Genomic DNA, 22,412 nt, shown 5'->3' with positions numbered 1-22,412 from the left:
TAGTTCTCTTTTGCTCTGTCTTGCACTGGCTTGGCAAGAACCCTCGCGTATTGAGACTAGTCCCTCAATATTCGCTAGATGATAGCTTACCGTGTCTGCCAAACACCCTCGCTATCATACCCTTTGTGTTGGTCTCATTTCGGTCCCAAATGCTATTTATGGAAAGTGTCTAGATTAGCTCATTTGGCATATCTACGGAATGTAGAGATCGGCCTGAACACAATGGTGTTCGTCCCATGTCCAAATTCGCAATCTAAAGACACTTCATATTTAGTAAGTTTCGGACTTGTCCCAGAGACTAACTCCTGGTACTAAGGGAGGCTTGGGGTGAAAGCCCAAAGCGTGTGTCCCTCAAGGGGGGGGGGGGGGGGGGGGGGCTGTGGGGGGTTCCAAATGTATAGTAGGGATAGTGGTTGGAATGCATGTCCGACCACCTGAGACATTAGTTTGGCTCCCGCTGGGCTGTGTCGCTCCTTGTTCTGCGTCCGGCTTGGGTCTAAGCCCAAGCTCCACGCTGCTCTAGTCGGTGGAGTACCCTCCTCCTCGCATTAGGCCACCAGTATGCCAAAATTGTGCCAGACTCCGTCTGACACCATTTTGCGTGCAGGTGCTGGAAACGGGGAGCTGGTGCTTATGGGATTGTACCGGACCCTCGTTTTGTAGCGCAACGGGCTTGGAGTTCGGCTCCAAAATTCAGGTGCGCTACATTTGGTATCAGAGGAATTGTCTCAGCGATTCCTATCCAACTTTTGTCGGATTTTCTGACTTAAGTTGCATACGCAGAGACTTTTCTAGTAGATCCGAAGCGACCTGTGTAGGATTAGTTGGATTGCACCATTCGGTAAGAACGTTGTATGCATGTTCAGTTACTGATAAAGGCATGCATGCAGCTAGTGGGATGGTGAAACGGAACCGTGCTGATGACGCTGAAACCTCTAGACGGGCAAATCAAGAGGAGGAAACTCCTGCTAGAGATGCTGCGGTAGAGGCAGAGGCTGAGTCGGAAGAGGAAGAGCCAAATGCTGCGGCGTTGCAGCGTACGGCTCAGGAAGTCGAGATCGAGAATTTGCGAAAGGAGATTCGCAAATTAAAGAAGGAGAACAAGAAGAGGAAGAAAGAAGCTGAGGCAGCTAAACCAACTAAGCCTAAGCAACCAGACTCCTCTTCAAGTTCTGAGGACGATGAAGTTCTGCAGCCGCCCCTGGTTGCACGAGTTTCAAAGTTCAAGCCTCCGAAACCACCCAACTTCAGAGGCATGCGGGACTATCAGGTTTTGGAAGACTGGGTCTACGATATGGAGAACTACTTCATAGCGGCAGACGTAGATGATCGTACGAAAGTTGCGTGCGTGCAATCCTTTCTCACCGATCATGCCAAAACTTGGTGGCGCCAAGTGTGTGCTGAAAAAGGGCAGACTAGAAGTTGGACCAAGATGCGGTTTCGTATCTGTAAGGAATACTTGCTGGATGATCTTGGTCTAAGACTTCGTGCGGAGCTGTGGTGGTTAAAGCAGCGAGGGGATCTCATGCATTATGTTAATGCGTTTGCTCAGAAGTGCATTATGATTGCAAATATGAGTGACGAAGATGCTCGGAGTTATTTTCTGGAGGTTTAAGATCATTTTCTCGCAATGAGATTTTGAAGTTTAAGCCGAAGACGTACCTGGAGTGTAAGGAGGCAGCGCAGCAAGTTGCCTTTAGTCACTCACTCATGGAACAATATCAGCAACCGTATGCTGGTAACTCGGACAAGAATAGGAATTCTGGGAATAAACAAGGTGATCGGAAGCAGAGGGTGGAAAGCAGGTTCTGCCCTGGAGGCTCACAAGCAACAGTTAATAAAGGTGGTGGTGGTTGGAGACCACCAGCAGCTTCTTCTGGTCCTAGGCCCTCTGCTCCTCCTCCTGGTGGGTACAAGCAACAGCAACTTGCAAAACCTGCTCCTAGCGGAACGGGTAGTGTGGGTCATTGCTTCCATTGTGGAGAGTCAGGACATAGGTCCTCGGATTGTCCCAACAAGCATAAGACAAGGTCTCGAGTTAATGTCATGAGGGAAGACGGTGGTGATGAAGCTGAAGGAGTTGACGAGTTGGTCAATGCAGACTATGAGGAAGAAGAGGTGAGTAACTTTCGTTGCTTTCCTCAAGCTTTTCTTGCAGTCAATGCAAACACTGATCCATTGATGTATCTGGTAGGCTTTGTCCGTGGACACCGAATCCGAGTGATGATTGACACGGGAGCTACGCACAGCGTGATATTCGAAGACTTAGTTAAGTTGTTAGGATTGAATGCTGAGCAAATGTCGCCTATGCACTTCCGGTTTGTGGAAGGTGGGCAAGTAGCCAGAAAGTTTGTGAGTGATGTTCCAATAAAGATATCCAAGTGGAAAGAAAGAGTGGACTTGGTAGTGTTGAAGATACCAGATTTTCAGATGGTGTTTGGTATGGATTTCTTCAACAAGTATATAAAAGGGATTTATGGTGCTGGACAAAGCCGTATCACGTTGAAGTCCGAGGGACGACCCGATGTGTCCTTCCAGTTGCAAAAGCGTTCCTCAAAGGATTGGGATGGAAAGTTCCTGACTGCGAGGGCTGCTCAAAAAGCAGCAAAAAGGGGATGTCGGACCTTTTGGGTTCAAGTGATGGAAGCTGAGAGTGTGGGTGACTCTGCTCGAATTGGCGACGGGGTTGATCCTGTACCAAAGAAGATATTCGAGTTGTTGGCGCAGAATCAGGATATCTTCCCAAAGGATTTGCCACCAGGGCTACCCCCTAGCCGTGAGGTTGATCATTGGATTGAGGTTATTCCGGGTTCTAAACCACCCACGAAAGCTCCGTATCGGTTGAACATCAAGGAGATGGCTGAACTCAAGAAGCAACTGACGGAACTTCTTGACAAAGGTCATATCTGACCTAGCAAGTCACCTTATGGAGCACCAATCCTTTTTGTTATGAAAAAGGATGGAACCATGAGGATGTGTATTGACTATCGAGCACTCAACAAGATCACGGTTAAGAACAGTTATCCTTTGCCTCGCATTGATGACTTGTTTGACCAACTCTTAAAGGCTAAATATTTTACGCGACTTGATTTGAGGTCCGAGTATCATCAGATACGGGTGGCGACTCAGGATGTGGAGAAGACAGCCTTTAAAACTCGGTACGGATCTTATGAGTTCCTTGTCATGCCATTCGGGTTATGCAATGCTCCGGCAACGTTCAGCACTATGATGGATAGAATATTTGGAGATTATCTGGATGCATTTGTCATTCTATATATCGACGATGTTCTAGTCTTTAGTGAAACGTTGGAGGATCATTTGAAACACTTGGAGCTGGTGTTTCAGAAATTGCGCGAACACAAACTATATGCTAAGGAAAGTAAATGTGCTTTTGGTCAATTGCGCATAAACTTTCTTGGACATATAGTTGGTGGTGGCGTGATTGAAGTCGATCCAAAGAAGGTGGAAGCGGTGAAGTCCTGGGAAGTCCCGACCACTGTATCAGATGTTCGTTCCTTTCTCGGTTTGGTGGGATACTATTGCAAGTTTGTCCGCAATTTTGCAAGAATTGCTCTTCCGTTGACTGAGTTGACGAAGAGTAGTATTCCGTTTCATTGGACACCAGCTTGTCAACGTGCTTTTATACGGTTGAAGGAGATCTTGACTACGGTTCCTGTTCTCAGGATCCCAGATCTTGATAAACCCTTCGAAGTGCATTGTGATGCATCTGGATATGCTATTGGTGCCGTGTTGCAGCAAGATTGTGACAAAGCGGTTGGTGTTACGCTAAGGCGACATGGTTGTCCCGTTGCGTTCTATTCCAAGAAATTGGATGAGACCCAACGAAGATGGCCAACGCATGAGAAAGAGATGTTTGCTATAGTGTCGGCCCTAGAACACTGGAGACACTACTTGGGTGGACATACCAAGGTTTATACGGATAGTAACACACTAAGTTACTTTGCTACGCAGCCTAAGCTTACGCCGAAGTAGGCTCGTTGGCAAGAGAAGCTTGCTAGATATGATATTGAAATCATATATAAACCTGGTAAAGACAATATTGTTCCGGATGCGTTGAGTCGTCAAGCTCAATTCCGGGCAATATCGGCAATCAGTTCGGACTGGTTGGAGGACGTTCGGGCTTCATATGGAAGTGATCCATTGGCAAAGGCAATCTTATGCCATGCGGGGTTGTTGAAGCAGAGCCCTGGTAGCGAAGCAGCAAAAGTTGCTAGTCGCACTAATGCGAAACTTCACTTCTCAGTTCGGGATGGGCTTATATTCTATAAGCAAGAAAGATTGTATCTTCCCTCTAAGGATCTTCAGCAGTTATTTCTACTGGAACATCATGATGTTCCAACAGCAGGACATGGTGGACAGCGAAAGACTCTGGCTTCATTGAAAAAGGGATTTTTCTGGTCTGGTATGGAAGGTGATGTAGCGGATTATGTCCGTTCCTACCCTATATGCCAGCAATGTAAGTGCAGAACTGAGAAGCAGGCTGGAAAGTTGCAGAGCATTCTAGCACTGGCATGGCCATTTCAAAGTGTGACACTTGATTTCGTCACTTGCTTGCCGAAGTCTAAGGGTTATGATACTTTGATGGTGGTTGTGGATCGGTTGTCAAAGATTGCACACTTCATTCCAACTGTGGGAACAGTAAATGCGAAACAAGCAGCAAAGCTCTTTTTCCATGAAGTAGTGCGAGTTCGTGGTCTTCCTGAAGAAATGATCTCAGATAGAGATTCGAGGTTTACGGGGAAGTTTTGGGGAACACTCTTCCAGTTGTTTGGTACCAAGTTGAAGTTTAGTACGGCTTATCATCCTCAAACTGATGGGCAGACCGAACGCGTGAATGCTCAAGTTGAGGATTATCTGCGGTACTATGTCGCGGCGGACCAACTCGACTGGGTTGAGCATTTGGATACAGCAGAAATATGTTATAACAACACATTTCATAGTGCTATAGGCTGTTCTCCATGGGAGATGCTGCAAGGGAATGCTCGTGAGGTTCCTCAACAGATCGTTGTACCGAAACCAATGACCGAAGTGTTGGTCCCAGCCGTTGAGACTTATGCGGAGCAGCTACGCCAAGGTTGGTCTAGAGCTACTGAGGCGATGGGCAAAGCTCAGGATAGGTATCGACGTGATAAGGATCAACATCGTCGGGATGTATCCTATCAAGTGGGAGATCAGGTGTGGCTATCTTCCCGAAACTTGAACATTAAGGGTTCTCTGTCTCGGAAGCTCTTGCCGAGATATGTTAGACCCTATCGGGTGTTGCGGCGCATTGGTAATGTATCCTATCAGTTGGATCTTCCTGTGGAGATGTCCAATATTCATAATGTATTTCATGCCAATCTCTTGGCTCCATACACTATGGATGATGCATGTCAAGCGGAGATTCGTCCACCACCAGAAGTTGTGGATGGTGAACCTGAATATGAAATGGAAGCTATTTTGGGTACACGCTGGCTTAAGCGTGCCAAACGTCGAGAGTATCTAGTTAAGTGGAAAGGTTACCCATCTTGTGAATCAACTTGGGAGCCTCTTAGTAATCTTACACATGCTCGTGAGCTTGTCACGGAGTATGAGAATCGTAATAAAGATTAGCTTTTGTAAATCTTGTAATCAATCTTGCAAATCAATAAAGTAATATATTTCTATAAATCAAAATGTCGTTTCTCTCGTTCATTCGTACTTGGGTCAGTTTTGGCAGGCTGACTTCGGCACTTCGGTGCATGGGTCCAATCCATAACCATGGGGATAACTATTATAGACTGATCATAAGTCCCCGCCTCTCTCTCGATGACTCATTTTCGAAAAGGGGCGTGGTCGTGTAAACAACTTAATCTGCTATGTCCCTGCGGGCAGGGATGTATCATTCCTTTTTAAGCCGAGTGGTACTCGGAGCAACAAGGGTGGTTCACTCTGTTAGTCATTTCCTTGTCGGTGACGGCCGGAGGGTGTCTGAGTCTTAACGTCTTTGGACGTAGAGGAGAGGTAGTTTCCTAACTCATTTAAGTCGGTGTGTTTCCCACATAGTGTGCTTTCCGTTAACTTTCGGAGTTGTTTCCTTAACGGTTTGCTAGACTCGGGTATACATCGACGAGGATATCGATCTTCCCCAAGGGGGGGAGAGTGTCGCGAATGTGACTTCGGGTATCGAAAGATATTTGTCGACCAGTCCTTACGGGCACTCTTTCCTTACTGCCATGACGGCAGGAGGTCGGTACTGCTGGTTCCCTTTATTGGCCCCTCTTGTCCAAGTGTTAGTAAACTGGACTTAGCATCTGTACTTGGCCGGATGAGCATAAGGAAGGAATTCCTAAGTGTTTATTTAGCCAAGCATACTTGGCCCGGCTTGTTAGTTCTCTTTTGCTCTGTCTTGCACTGGCTTGGCAATAACCCTCGCGTATTGAGACTAGTCCCTCAATATTCGCTAGATGATAGCTTACCGTGTCTGCCAAACACCCTCGCTATCATACCCTTTGTGTTGGTCTCATTTCGGTCCCAAATGCTATTTATGGAAAGTGTCTAGATTAGCTCATTTGGCATATCTATGGAATGTAGAGATCGGTCTGAACACAATGGTGTTCGTCCCGTGTCCAAATTCGCAATCTAAAGACATTCCATATTTAGTAAGTTTCGGACTTGTCCCAGAGACTAACTCCTGGTACTAAGGGAGGCTTGGGGTGAAAGCCCAAAGCGTGTGTCCCTCAAGGGGGGGGGGGGCTGTGGGGGGTTCCAAATGTATAGTAGGGATAGTGGTTGGAATGCATGTCCGACCACCTGAGACATTAGTTTGGCTCCCGCTGGGCTGTGTCGCTCCTTGTTCTGCGTCCGGCTTGGGTCTAAGCCCAAGCTCCACGCTGCTCTAGTCGGTGGAGTACCCTCCTCCTTGCATTAGGCCACCGGTATGCCAAAATTGTGCCAGACTCCGTCTGACACCATTTTGCGTGTAGGTGCTGGAAACGGGGAGTTTGTGCTCATGGGATTGTACCGGACCCTCGTTTCGTAGTGCAACGGGCTTGGAGTTCGGCTCCAAAATTCAAGTGCGCTACAGCTATTTATCCACTCTTGTGTCCTATTTGTTCTTGGACAATCATTAGTAGCTGGAGAGTTGGAGACAAGGGATTTAGATTCCAAAATTCTTTGATATAAGACATGGGCTTTGTTGAGCATCACGTGGTAGAAATAGAATTTCACAGGTTTTTTACATTAGTCATTGGGCATAGCAGCATTGTAAGTTTGTTATTGCTTGATATCAATTATCCAAGATATATGTGCCAGGTTTAGGGTTTAGGGTTTAGGGTTTTGAGCCACACGCTACATTGGCCGTCATCAAGAATGACACATTGCTGCCTGGATTAGAACTGTCAGATCTAGGGAACCAATTGTCTGCAAACTTATCGATGCCAAGTCAGTTTGTAAAACTCAACAAAGACTTTCAGATGTGATCAGCTCCAGGGCTCCGAGGACTCCTGTGTGGAGTGAAAGTTCAGGCATTGATGCTTGATAGAGTTGGTATAGCAAATTTGATTGTAGTATAAGTTGGCTTTAATAGATGCTCACATTTGCATGGGCATTGAAGCGCTCATAGGATTTTGATCAGGAAACCCAGGAATGGAGAGGCTTGGCATGCCATTCGCAAGCCTTCAATCCATGGCCTGTTTTGGTCCCTTCAGCTAGGTAAAAAGTTTTAAGATTTACTGTGAAGTGTCAGAATTTCTGATAAAATAACAAAACATGAGAAACATTCTAAGACATCTTCATTTTGCCAATCATATCCCTTATCAAAGTGCCGAGTGTCTTTGGCACCACAGAATCCTGCAGCAATAAATGAAAAGATAATCAAAGGTCAAAGACAGTGTAAAAGAGGGACAAGGAAGAGTGATTTACCTGCGACTTGAGCAGCACCATCTCTGTTATGCCCCGAGAATGCATTATGTCACATACGGCCGCGTCCTTGGCCACCCTGTCCTGGACACCAAGCTTGTCCCAAAGACCATCGTCAAAGAGCGCCTTAGCAGGGACAAGCTTGGTGCCAGACACACTCAGCAGCACGTCACGTAGAGCATCTTCGGAGAAAAAGAGGCCCACCTTTCTATTGACGCCAATGCCGCGGAGATCCACCACGACACACTTTCTGATCCCGATCGCGTCCACAGCGCTCAGCTCCTTGTCAGGATCCTGTCTGCGGTCACGAGACGCCTGGATGACCTTCCTGGCCGACATTGTCATTGGCATGCCCCGGTAGTCCTCGTAGTTGACAACCCAGTCCAGAGCTCCATACTCCAATGCCTTGGTGGGAACCGCCAGAAGGATGTAGCCGGTGGAGACCCGATTTCGCCAGATGGAATCCGCTTCCTTATAGACGAGGACTTGTTTAGCATCGAGCTTTCCTAGAGTTTCATTGATCACGAATTGCGCAGGAGGGCCTTGCCACCGCAGGCCAAGCTCGAATGTGGAGATGCAGCCCACAGCTTCGATGCTCCTGATCTGGCATGGTTCCAGCGGCGTCATTGAAGGCTCCATCTCGTTGTCATACACGTAGGCTGGAATGCTCCAAGGCGCTCCCCAGTAAAGGGCATTTGCGTGTGTACGACGCTTCTTGGGACAGATGTTTCCATGAGCGTAGCTCAGGTGATCGAGCAACGTCGTATCGGGGCAGCCATATGCAGTGAACTCCCGGTTGTAGCAGATATCGGAGAAGAGGAACAAGGAGGTGGTGGTGTTATCATAGACGAGCTTGAGAGGAGGAGCAGGAGTACGAACACGAGCACGAGCTCGGGCTCGAGCTTCCGCGAGTGTGATGCATCCGCGGGCAGATCCACCGATAACTCCTGCGCCCACAAGCTAAAATGTCAGCCGCGCTCTTGCGCTCTTCTACTCACTCACCTCCAAACAGCCGCCGCCACACCATGCCGTCTAACCCGGAGCAAGAGTCTCCGCGCCGCGGGCAGATCCACCGATAGCAGCTGCGCCCACAAGCTAGATGTCAGCCGGGCTTCTACTCACTCACCTCAAAACCCGCCGCCACACCACGCCGTTAAACCCTTGTCCCTATTAGGGCAAGTTCTAGATATTTACTTATATATGTATCTTGATGTCTCTAAATGCGGACCACATTGCGTCGTGGCATACCTGTGGCACGCCTGGCATAGTGACTTCCGCGCGCGCGAGAGAGAGGAATGAAGCATGAGGCTTTTGAGCATAGTCAATGAGAGAAGTAGAAAGGAAGACAACCTTAAACAATGGATTTTTATACATCACTGAGGAAGATTAATGTTGGTTTTGATCAATGTTGGTAAAGATGGACTTAAAGTAAGGATCTTAATCTACCCTATGGGGTCATAGTGGAGTGGTGAGTATTTAAGGTAGTTTGGAGGTGGTTAAGAAGTGAGGAACCTCAAAAGAAAGTATAGCATAGTCTAAACAAGGTTAAGCTTTCTTTATTATTTAGCACTATAGAGCAATTTCTTATTAAACATTGTCAGGGGAGATTAAATATGGTGGTAGATGTTTTATCTTGTTAAAGTTATAAACATGATTTTGTCATTATTTAAGTAAAGTGGTTAGCAAGTTTGAGCAGTTGGTAGCTTAAAATGTGAAGGTGGTCTTTTACCAAGCTTGGATGGAAGCATCTTTTTGAGTTTTTCTACTACAACATCTATGTATATTTGTTATAAGCAGATGTGTTGATTAATCAAGTTTTTTTCCACTATCATAATTAGTAGGAAGACTGGTCATTTTGGGGGAAAGACATATTAATAAAGCATAATTTTTATTAAAGGAATATAAAGCTAATATCCTTAAGTATTGCAATTATATAAGCTCTATCAATTGGTAAAAATGCCACAAGAGAAGTTGAGGGACCTTTGCCTATTCCTTAGAACTGTTAGTGTAGTATCTTATAGATTTTATCACTTATTTGCCAAGAACATAAAAGTAGAAGGAATAAATATGGGTTATAGTGAATTAATTGACAAAGTATATGTGGTTGTTGACTCTTTAGAAGATTGTCATTACATTAGATTTAATTGCAGTCTACTTTGAGAAAGTCTTATTAATTTTAGTTTACTAAAGGATATTGTTAGTGATTGAGAATACTTGGGCCTAGACCCAAGTTGGACACATAACAAAGATATACACATTTAATAGAGAGCTATACAATGTCTCAAATTAGTTAGTCATGTTTAATTTACCCACTTGTAAGTTTGTAAATATCTCAAGACCTTTAACCAATTGAAAAGGGGTTTGTTCATAAGTTTTTTAGCTTTATATTTAAACCCTAATGAATTCTCTCTTTAATTGCTTACACCATTATCCCTATTATTTGGAACACTCCCATTTGGATGTAGGGGCTTCCAAATGTATAAATATATAATAGGGATAGTGTGTAGGTTGGGCATGGTTGACTAACCTAATGCATAGTACTTGTGTGTCTTTATTTTATGTCTAACTTAGATCTAAGTTTAAACTCCATACCATGCTAACTGGTGGAGTATCTATGTTATGCCACCAGTATGCTGAAATAGTGTTAAATTCTATTTGACTCCATTTTACATGTTAGTCTTGGTGTTGGGATATTGGATGTTCCAAGACTAATTCAATGTTCATTACTCCTATCTCTTCACTCCTTAGGCTATATGCTCAAGAGTCATTATGTGCTTAAATTTCTTTACTCCTTAACTCTAAACTTAAGAGTTTAGCTCCATACCTTCATTTAGAGGCCTAAGGCTCTGAAGCTCAGTCTACTCCATTGCTATTGGCCCATGTGTCCAAGGGTTTAAATTCCATTCTATATAGTACCTATCCCTTCACTCCTTAGGGTATATATTCATAAGTCATTATGTGCTCTAGTTTTTTTGCAATTTAGCTCAAATGTTAGGAGTTTAGCTCCATACTTTCATTTAAAGGCTCAAGGCTTTGAAACTCAGGTTTAGCTTTGTTGTCCTTGGCCCATTTATTTAAGGGTTTAGGTTCCACTCTGTGATATTTTTATGGTAAAAACCACATGTGCTACATTATAAAGGAAGTGCAAAACATGAATAAAACTCACAACCTTCCATATGTGAAGGAGCTAGATTATTGGGGTTTTTTAATTTTTGAAAGGTAAAGTTTTTAATATTTTTTCATTGCTTCAAATTGCTTCAATTAGTTTTGTAATTGTAGCGCATGTGGTTTTAACCCTTTATCCTATGGTGTTTCACCATAGAATAACCATGAAGCAAAACCTAAACCCTCCATGTGCCATGTGTTATATATCACATACCACATGCCACGTGTCCAAAGGACAGTGGTGTAGAATTCAAGTTTTAGAGCCTTGAGCCACTGAATGAATGAACAGTGCTAAACTCCCAAGCATGGAGCCAAGGAACAATCGCACTGGAGCATGGAACGACTCCTAAGCATACAGCCCAAGGAGCAAAAGGATAGGAGCACAGAGCAACTTAGATTAATCATAGTGTAACTAACATCCTAATTCTAGGACTAGCATGCTGTGAGACACAAAATCCCTAGGCCCCAAAGTGGAGCCGGAAGGGTGCGCAATATGGTGGTGGCCGAAGCAAAAACCAAACGAGCATAACACGTTTGGACTAAAAAGCTCCGACTTGAAAAGGTCGAGAGTGGAGTGGAACTCCTAACGAAATGTTCAAGGAACGAGCACAAAGCGAGCAATAAGCAAGGCTCTAAAAAGGGACCCAAAAAGGACCAACACATGACACGTGGAAGTGTTTGAGATGGACCCGAGATGGAGTCCAAGATGGACCCGTGATGGACCTGAGATGGACTCGAGATGGAGTCCGAGATGGAGTCCGAGATGGACCTGAGATGGAGTCCGAGATGGACCTGAGATGGAGTCCGAGATGGAGGCCGAGATGGAGTCCAAGATGGACCCAAGATGGAGTCCGAGATGGAGTCCGAAATGGACCCGAGATGGAGTCTGAGATGGAGTCCGAGATGGACCCGAGATGGAGTCCAAGATGGAGTCTGAGATGGACCCGAGATGGAGTCTGAGATGGACCCGAGATGGAGTCCGAGATGGACCCGAGATGGAGTCCGAGATGGAATTCGAGATGGACCCGAGATGGAGTCCGAGATGGAACCGAGACCGAGACCGAGACCAAAGCCGAGACCGAGACCGAGTCCGAGTCCGAAACCGGGACCGAGACTGAGTCCGAGTCCGAGTCCGAGTTCGAGCCCGAGTCCGAGTCCGAATACTAATATAGGCAGTTGGGTGAAAGCCCAAAGCGATCGTCCCCCAGGGGGGGGGCTGCGGGGGGTTCCAAAAGTATAGTAGGGAGAGTGTGGGGGTTGGAGCCCAATGGAGTTAGTTTGGCCAAGAAAGGCCAGTTTGGCCCAGGAAGGCCAGATCCAATGTTGGGTGATGAATTGACCACTGGGAAGTCCAAGACTAGAGTGAATACGGACTGACAAGCGGGGTAGCTTGGTGAAGTGTTCAAGAGCCGGCTCTAGTTCCCCCGAGAGATCGGTTGACCGATGCTCCCAGTCCAAGTGTGGGTGGCACTACCTGCTTGGATACCTGGTGTGGCTCAACAGAACCTCGCTCTAAGCCCATGGCTAGAGCACCCAAAAGCGAAAGGCGGGGAGAGTACCCATGAGGCCCCCATAGGGCCACGGTATTCCGAAATGTTGTCCCAAGGGCCCAGACTGTGGAAAGGAAAAGGAGTAATCCTTTGGTGTAGTGACCAAGGATACAGTTGAGTGGTGAGGAAGTCCCAGAGGACCGTGGGACTTAGTGGTCGAGCCTGTGGGCCTCGATCCAGTGGCAGTGTTGGCGAACACGGCCATGGGTAGAAAGGGACTTGGTGAAGACTGGAAAAGGGATATTGGGGAAGGCTATTCCCCATGTCTGTGGGCATCCTAAGGATGCTAAGGAGTGGATCTAGAATGATCCCTCATGGATGGATGGCCTAGTCCTTGAGAGATGGGACTGTGGTGCAGGTGGTGTTAGACCACCAGTGTGACCAAGGTAAAGGGGCATGGCCTTAGCATAACGGGCTGATATGTCGGTAGTACCTTGAGGTGTCGGTCATGGGATCAGACACGTGGAGCACTTGGATCAAGTGCAAAGGTTGAGTGGCAGAGATGCCATTCGGGGCTAGCAAGCCCAAGTCTAAAATAGGACTTATGGAGGTTGTGAGTGAGACTCCTTCAAGTGGTTAGAGGTGTGGTTAAGTGACTAAAGTAGAATGGAAAATTTAGTCGCTTACACATGCAAAACGGAGCCAAACGAAGTCTGACGCCATTTTAGCATACCGGTGGCCTAACGCAGGTACTCCACTAGCTAGCATAGAATGGAACTTAGGCTTAGACCCAAGCCGGACGCAGAATAAAGACAGGCACGCAAGCTAGAGCTAGACTATGCCTCAGATTGGTCAACCATACCTAACCTACCCACCATCCCTACTATACATTTAGAACCCCTATAGCCGCCCCCCCCCCCCCCCCCCCCACCCCCCGCCCGCCAATAAACACATGCTTTTGCAAACTTTGATACAGGACGAATTCCATTGTGTTCAAGACAATCTTTACATTCCATAGATATGCCATCTAAACACTTTCTATAAATAGTATTTGGGACCGAAATGAGACTAACACAAAAGGCATGATAGCGAGGGTGTTTGGCAAACTATCATTTAACGAATGTTGAAAGACCAATCTCAATATCGTAGGGGTTCTTGATACTAACAAGGGCAAGCCAATGACACAAGTTTCTCAAACCAGGCCAAGTATGCTCAATAAGAAATACATAAAGTTCCTACTTTATGTTTATCTAATTTAAGTGCATGGTTATGAACTAGTTTCTCAACTAGCTCAAGTGGGAAATGATAATAAGTTCAGCAATACCAACCTCCTGCCGTCATGATAGTAAAGAAAGAATATTTGAAAAGATTAGTCGATAAATAACTTTCAATACCTAAAGTCACATTTGCAACAACAGTAACTATTGGTTTGCGGCTATTTATAATTTTCCAAAGGAAATGTAAAAGGACTATTTTCCATTTTGATCCTATGATCCTAGTCCATGGCCAACATCCTATTATAGCGATAATGGATAACTACATCAATTGTATATGCAAGATTGCGTAGCAAAAGTATTATAGGAAAGCTAATCCAATTTCTATCACCATACCTCAATAGTCTAATGGCCATGATTGTGCCCTTTTTAGTCTATACTTTTTGAAGACCTTTGAGAGTATAGATATGTAGTGGAGGCTATTTCTCACAAATTTGTACCTGGTTCACACTTGAGGCAGCTATGCAAGCTCAGAATATATTCCTTGAAGACCTTTAACATTTTTCAGTTTAATATCTTCTAAAGACATTTGGTATAGAAAACTTAATGTCTATTATATTTAATATGATCTACAACCTTTGAGCCTAGAATAGGGTTTGTGTGTTTGATGAAGCTCTCCATAGATAGAAGTAGTGATAGTAGTGCTTTTCCTTTGTCATAAAGTGCTGAGGTTGAAAAAGAAGGCAATTTAGCTCCTTCAGAATGCTCAAAGAGTCTTGTTATTTTTAATAATGCTCTAAATTCTTTTAGGTAAAGTTTCCACTGTAAAAAAGATTAAGAGAGCTAATCCTAGCTTCGAATCCCTTAGTAAATCTAGAAGCTATTTAGAGGATGAAGGTTTGTTACATTGGAAAAATGAAGTATTATATTTGATCTACATTAAACAAGGAGAGTTTGAGTATATTATATATCTAGCATCCAACAAGAAGCAAAACATGCTCCATAACTAAGTCAAAACTTTTTGTATTTGAGTTGTATATTAGCCATTTGTTACTTGTATTTGTGTAATTGAGTGCCCTTGGTTGTATCATATCATGACTTCTTCTTGGCATGGCTCACTTCTTTTCTGAATTGGAAGCCCTTTAGAGTTTCTAGAACCAAAAGAAATCCATGTGCAGTCATTTGATGTTTGTTGAATAGATCTCGACAAGAAAAAATGCAAACAATTGCCATGGCAATAGAAAACTTAACTATTTTTCCCTCTTTGATTATGTCCAATGTAACACCTTGCTTAAGTGAATCTAATTTTTACCCGATCACCACAATCTTTTATTTTTGTCATCTTTTTCTAGAAAGATGGGCCACGCATGATCTCCACGAAGCTTCTTGGAATTGATTGTGCTGTTCTCATGGGTGCAAATATTGCCAACGAGGTAGAATCTTTCAAAGTTTGGTGAACTCTCTGTCTCAAACATGAGAGAACTCGTCAGGTAGCTGTGGAAAACCGAGCTTCTCCAAGAAACTCCAGGTAAAACAATTTAATAATTGTCATCCTTTTCTTCTCTTCCAGGGAGTTTCAACCACGATAGAAGTTTATGAAGTTTTGCGAGCTCAAAAGTGGGAAGAATCATTCCCACTGTTCTCCACAGTCCATCTCATAGCAACTGGAGCTTTGTTCCCGTCAGCCATCGTTGAGTACAGCGAGCACACTTGGTGCGCCAAAATAATGAAACAGGTCCATATGGTATTGTATTGCTGGAGCTGGAAGAAGGCGGGAAGCCGGTAGCGTGGGCAAGCAGCGGCCAGTTTGCAGATTATGGGACTTGACCTTCACAACGCGTTGCTGATTCGCCTCTTCAAGGTGGTGATCTGGTAGTGATAAACGCAGGAATTCTGAATCAAGCTTTCCATCTGAAGCATCACAATTGGTTGGAGTTCCTGCAAGCGTTTGCCGCCGTGGCCCCACTGTCCGGTCTGCATTTGAACCTGTTCTGGTCAGTTGCTTTAGGGAGAGATGTACAACTGCACAAAGAGGTTGTCCACGGTTGCCCTGTATAATCCGGATCACATATCAAGCTCTATTTTGTTAAAGTGGGAATTGTCATTATCCCACTTGTAAAATAAGGTTTCCAAACCTTTATATAGTATATAAATATAACAAAATTCAACTGCATTGAGGCACATGCCATTTTATTTTAAACAAGGAAATGTCTACTCAATCACTTCTCCTCCCCCTGCCACTGCTTCACCTCTCTCTTCTCCTTGTCATCGTCGTCCAATTTCTTTCCATCCTTTTAATATTGGCTCAGTTGCTCCGAGTCTAGGTGGAGCCCAAGTCCCCATTCAATCTTTACTTTCCCATTATTAATAAAACAACTTCGTAGACTTCCAATAACATGCTGTAACACTTCTAGTATAATGCAAATCCTCTCAAAGAATTGTCTTTTAATATTAATACAATGGCATGGAACCCCATGCCATAATAAGTTACATTTTTAAATAAATACATGCCATCTCAGACTGTTATTTTTTGCCTCCAACGCCTATACAATAATCTTGGAATTTCATCACTCTCCACACTATCAGGATTTAAACCCAATAGTAATGCCATCTCTTCTCTAATACGTCCACGCTCATGTTCAGTGGTCGAAGAACCCATCCGGTTGAGCAGATTATGGAGATGCGGATAGTGCTTGGCTAGACAATATACATGCCATAAATGATGACTGGTGTCTGTCCGATCAAATGGCTTCTGATATACCGTTCCATCTGCCATTTGGTTGATTTCTGCAGCCACCTCCTGGACTGGCCGGTTCTCTATCACCATCGCTCCAAGCCGTTTTGCAAGGTCCCCCAGAACATACAGTTTCTTCTCCCTAGTTTCCATACTGCAAGAGATGGGGTGCACTGCATATGTGTGCGTGTTCACTGCAGTTTTAATCGGCGAGTCATCGATGATGAGGATTTCACTTGAGCTAGCAGTCCGGTTCATCACTACAGCCTCTGGCTTGACGAAGATGGGCTTGCTACCCCTCACATGGACCATAGTCAAGCAATCCTCCTGCGTTAGGAGAAAGTCAAATGGTAATATTACTCGCGTCTGATCATGCATCATCTGTAGCAACGTTAATGCATTGTGGCACATCATGGATGTCCAAACTCCCAATTGCAAATTGAACCCGGCCCTCTGTTTTAAGTGTCGCATGGTCATTATTAGATCCCGCAGTTTCTCCCGTGTGATTAATGTGAATCTGTCTCTTTTGACCAACTTGCGACCGCAGGCTTTGGAGGGTGCAATGACATTCGAGGACGAGCCACGCTCATGGGAGAAAAGGACACCGTTCAGATCAAAAACGATACAGTACCTTCGCCGTGACTCTGAAATGAAATGCGTCAGCATAAAAAATGGTACAAGTCAATTTTACCATCTACAATATTAGCGAATGTTGCTCCCGATGGTCGTTGAGAGGGTTTTGGTCGAGGAAACGTGAAGGGCGGAAATACTCTCCTCTGCAATGTGGGGTCAATCGCATCCGATGGCGTGTGGGCACATGCCATTTCAGCTGTAGACTTTGGTACAACTGGCTCAACAGTGGCATGGGGTGGTTCCGATGGCGTGTGATCACACGCCATTTCAGCTGGTGCCTCCGTTGGCAAAGTGGACATGACCGAACAGGCAGCAGGGGCGGTGTATGGAGGTTCCAACGGCGCGTAGTCAAACGATTGGGCACACGTTGAGTCCATTGGAAATGAGGATACGACCGGCTCGGCGGCTGGGGCGGCCTCATGTGGGTCCAATGGCGCCTGGTCACCGTCAGTTGGATACGTGGACAAGATTGACTCAGTGGTATGGGCAGCATCAAGTGGAGCGTGGTCAGCTTGCTTGGCGTTGATATGGATAGTAGCCTCCACCAGCTCTGATGACTCTTGCAGCCAAGTCGAGTCCACTGGCGGATCCATATGCATGTCCAAATATCTCCCTTCGATTGAGATGGTATCCTCCCGTGCTACTAAAAACAAACTCATTAGCACATTGAATCGACTATACTGTATTTACCATCAACTGCTATTGAGGAACTAGGACCGATATCACTTGAGCGCACTGCTGATTCTGAAGGATTGGACATACGTTTCGACCCTTGCTTGGCACTATCCTTCCTCGACACTAAAGGCTAGAGTTTGTAAATTCAACTGAATAATCTCTACTTACCATTTGCTCTGCGACCTACATGGACAATGTTAGAAATGGTAAAAGGTTAGGAATGGATGTATTATTATTTACCTGATGGTTTGTCTTGTATGACCTTCCTCCGCCGCTCTTTGGCCACCTCAGGCTGGCCATCGTCGTCATCATCGTCGTCGTCGTTATTGTGATCGTCACCATTGTGAGGACCATCCAAGTCCTCTTCGTCCTCCTCTTCTTCGTCCTCCTCTTCGTCCTTCTGCTCTTCTTGCTCATTATCTTTCTCTGGCTCCTCATCCCCCTCCTGCATTTCTTCCATAGGCTGCTCAGGCTGGATGGCTTGTTCTTCCAGGACCATCTTGGGAAAATCATCTGGCCGAGTCTCCATCTCAAAATACAAGACATCCATAGCCTGTTTTAGTGCGTGACCTAGGACCCTATCCTCACCCGACTGTCTTAACATGGTTTCTGCACGTTCTTGCACCCTTCGAAGACGACGAGATGAGAAAAACGTGGCCCTGACTTGAAAAGCTTCCCTCATCCATTGTACCTCTCCATTGAGATTGGGGAAGGGGAGTCCGCCATAGGAATCTGAGTCATGAGGTGGTGACTGCCTGCTTTCACTCAGCCCTTGATCTGCAATGAATGGCATGAGCACACACGCCATAACCGCGAGGCATTACCTATCATCTTTTCGTTGCCCTTCTTCCTTTTCGAATCAAACGCCTCTAATCTCGACGACTGTCCAACGTGCTTTCGCTTTTTATGACCACTGTCAGTTTGAGCTTGGCTGGTGCTTGCCTATTTTGCCTTTGAAGAAGTTTCTCCTGCAAGGAATGGCATGAGACCACACGCCATTGCAAATATAATTTGTACCTCCTTTTTTCCCATTGCTTGTCTATTTGTCCTTCTTCGATGCGCCACCAGTGCGCTTTTCAGTCCTCGTGTCTGAATATTCACAACGATCTATAATCAAAATGGCGTGAGGCCTCACGTGACCTTACCTTGTGCAGGTTGTGAGCTCGGCCCAACATGGGTATCTTCAACAGTAGCTGTTAATGCCGTTTCAGCATCTGGGGGTGGCCACGCTCCTGCATACAGAGCTTGTGAGATAACATTTAAACTTAAAGTGTGTACTCACCAGGTTCGCAGAGAAGATACTGTTTTTCTTTGGCAACTGTAATTATATGCTCCATTGAAGTCACCTCTTCAATGGAGTTTGTCACCGCAACACACGGGACACCCTTGAGTAGTGCGGCTCGAAAGAATAGTCCACCGCAGTTGTACTCGACAACGCATTTGCCCTTGGAGTCGGAAGCAGGTGACCCACCCGCTATTGCGTTGAAGACCCAGCTGAGCATTTCCCATGCTGCACCTGGAGCTTTCTTTGGATTCGAAAGCTCCATAGCCGTCTTCAGTTCCTCAGGCACGGGTAAATTGACCTCCCTCAGATCAATTCGATTGGCCTTGTCGAACGAAGTTGGGAAGTCACTCCAGTCCCACTCTGCTGCAGGACCAATAACAAGGGCGAGTATGAAGATGCGGACATTCGTCGGTATCTTCTTCTTAGCCATTATCCCATGGATCTCCCGCATCTCCTTGCCTTTCAACCGAGCCTTCACCTCGTTCAAGGCCTTCCAGAACTTGTGATAGGATTCGGAGTCGTAGATCATATAGTGGACTGAAGATTCCACCTCCGCAAGTCCCACCATTAAGTCAATGATGGAGCTGACTTCGTCTGCATGAGTGATCTCCTCGTTTGTGAAGTCCATCACACAAAAGATGTTCTTGACCTGCTCATCTCCGCGGGAAACGATGCTCCTCCACCTTTGATCCTCATCCGAATTCAAGTATACCCGGTAAGGTTCTCGATAGGCCTCTGCTGCGGGGTCGAGCTGTTTCTGAAGCCGGCGGTCGACATCAATCTTAATGAAATTTGGATACTGATCCAACTTCTCAGCTTTACTTTTCGTGGCATCCCGCAGCAGATCGATGAACTTGGGGGCCCCCTTCACGTACTCGTCGATGTCTTCATTTGACAACTCCAGCGCTTCCATCATCTCTTGCGTGGTGTCGATGCTCACCCTCTCCACGGCCACTTGCTCGAAGATCCAATCCTTCAATAGCGCACGAGCTCTCAGAGTCGTGCACAAGTCCTTGTATGTCACAATATGGCCGGGAGTCATTTTGGTCTTGTTGAAGACAACCTCACCACGTAGAAGAGCATTAGCCACTGTCAGAAGGTCGTTGTCGTCTAGAGACCGCGAGAAACGCAAGGCGTTGAGCTTCAAATCATTGGGCTTCCGGCCGTCCTCCACACCCATTGAGTTTGGCAACTCCCCGTCATGGTACCTCCTCAGCACATCTACCCATTTGTCAAAAACAACTTTTGTCGCAAGTAGAATGTTATGGATGCTGAGTGTGTCATTGACCCCCAGTGTTTTCGAGAGAAGACTCGAGAATTCCTGCAATGGAAATGGCGTGAGGCCACATGCTATGCCACATACAACGAGGCTTACCTGCCAGGCGCTAGTTGCTAGTGCACGTCCTTGTCCTGGTTTTTGTGGCTTCTTCAGTTGAACCCAGAGCTTCCGTGTTCGTGCCAATGTCTCGTGCAGACCCGATTTGTAGCACGTTTCTTGCTTGACATTCTGCACGTGGGAGATGTATATGATAGATCGGAGGGGCGAGTTGCCTTTTATCAGGCGGACAACTCTTGTCTTGAAGACTTTCTTCACCTCCTCGCCCACCATAATATCCACAACTATCTCTTGCATCGCAAAGCTAGAATGCTGCCCGGAGACGGCATAGAACCGGATGTTCTGATAGTCCAACACCTTCCTATTGATCAAGTCTGGAAACCTCATCTCGCCCTTCATTTTTTGGTAGTAGGGGATCACGTCTGCGATGTCGGGTGTTACTGGACTTGCCAGCATCTTCTGCTTCAATTTCTCCACCCACTCATCAGATACTAGCCTGTGGTTGTATTTGCTTTGGATGTCGATACGGCTCACGTCGATTGTATATACTTTGTTGGAATAGTAACAAGTACTATTATCTGCGACGATTTTTGCTGCCTCTTCTTGCTCTTTCTGCTCTTTGCGGCTCTTCTTTTTGGTGGGTGTAGTGTTCGAACCCGAGGCAATGGCATCACTGAGTAGCTTCTTTTTTGGAGCAGGAGAGTCGGACGTCGGCTTGAGCTTGACCACCCTTTTCTGCTTCGAGGTAGTTTCCAGATCGACCCCCTTCCCCTTTGCTTCGCGAACTGGAGTCATTCTCAACGGCTCAATGTTGGAATATAGTTTTTGAACATCGCCGTAAGTGAGGTCCGTGGATTCCATGTGATCTTCATAGACCCGCAGCGTCTTTGAAATTGTGGGCCTCCTGGACAACCTCTCCCTAGCTCCCTCTAGGAATTCCTCATAGCCGCTGCCCCCCTCCGGGAAGCCGCTAGGATGTGCAAGGTGGATCTTGAAGGCAGACGCTGTCTCTACCACAAGTGCCAGTCCATATTCTTGCATGGAACTGCATGGAGTGTCTGTCACTTGGATGAGGATCCCCATGCATTCTTTTCTCCCACCATCTGTGTTGTATAGCCTCAGATCCTCGCCTTCCATCCCGAAAGTCCAACTGGTGAGCTCCTCCCCCTTCTCTACATCCACATTGACAGTGGCTGGAAGAAGAACGCAATTCCTCGCCTGTTCAGAAATGCACAACAATTAGAGCTGACAGATGAAAAGCTAGTAGCTGGAAATAACGTGAGGCCACACGCCATTCACCACTGCATCAGATGTCTTGAGGCTGCATCCTAAGATGGCGTGAGGCTACACGCCATCTGTAACCGGACTGCACTCGAGAGCCCAATCGGTGCATGCCAATGTTGCTACTGAATGGCATGTGGCCTCATGCCATTTTCTACTTGGCCTAAAAGACTTACCATTTGAAGCCGAATGGAGGCGTGACAATCGAGGCCGGACTCGCTGGCGAATGTGCACTATGTGTGCAGCGGATCGTAGCAGCAAGGCTACTCTGCCACTTACAGTTGGAGAGTGGCGCTGAAATCTCCCGGGACGCCAAGTGGGCTGCATGTGGGTGGCGGAGTGGGTGGCGGAGTGGGCGGCGGAGTTGGCGGCGAAGTTACAAACTGGGTGTGTCTTGAAGTGGACGCCGATGCACACGAGCGCGATGCAAGCGCGATGCAAGCGCGATGCGAGCGCGAGTGTGATGCAAGCGCGAGTGGACGCCGATGCACACGAGAAACCTGTAGAGAAGTGGGAGCGCGAGTGGGAGCGCGATGCGAGCGCGAGTGGGAGCGCGATGCGAGCGCGAGTGTGCGAGCGCGAGTACGAAGCAAAATGCAAAACCTAACCTCACACGCGTGAAATGTCACGACGGTTGGTAATCCCGCCACGTCATCATTTCTCGGACTTGGGCGCCACCATTAATTTCTGGATCGGCGCG

At 46.2% G+C, this 22,412-nt stretch overlaps 1 protein-coding gene across 1 annotated transcript; it reads right to left on the bottom strand.

Annotated features, from left to right (window-relative positions):
• Nucleotides 1–7,739: 7,739 nt before the first annotated feature.
• On the bottom strand, nt 7,740–9,050 carry LOC9633597. Its single transcript, XM_002964921.2, has 3 exons — nt 8,902–9,050; nt 7,903–8,846; nt 7,740–7,830 (listed from the first exon to the last, which is right to left on the bottom strand). Exons 1-3 carry the CDS (start codon nt 8,924–8,926, stop codon nt 7,762–7,764), a joined length of 1,038 nt encoding a protein of 345 aa, XP_002964967.1. The 5' UTR covers nt 8,927–9,050; the 3' UTR covers nt 7,740–7,761.
• Nucleotides 9,051–22,412: the final 13,362 nt, after the last annotated feature.

Source organism: Selaginella moellendorffii, unplaced genomic scaffold (genome assembly GCF_000143415.4).
Source record: "Selaginella moellendorffii unplaced genomic scaffold, v1.0 SELMOscaffold_5, whole genome shotgun sequence".
In the NCBI taxonomy this organism is placed as follows: domain Eukaryota; kingdom Viridiplantae; phylum Streptophyta; class Lycopodiopsida; order Selaginellales; family Selaginellaceae; genus Selaginella; species Selaginella moellendorffii.
This window is presented reverse-complemented; position numbering and strand designations above follow the sequence as displayed.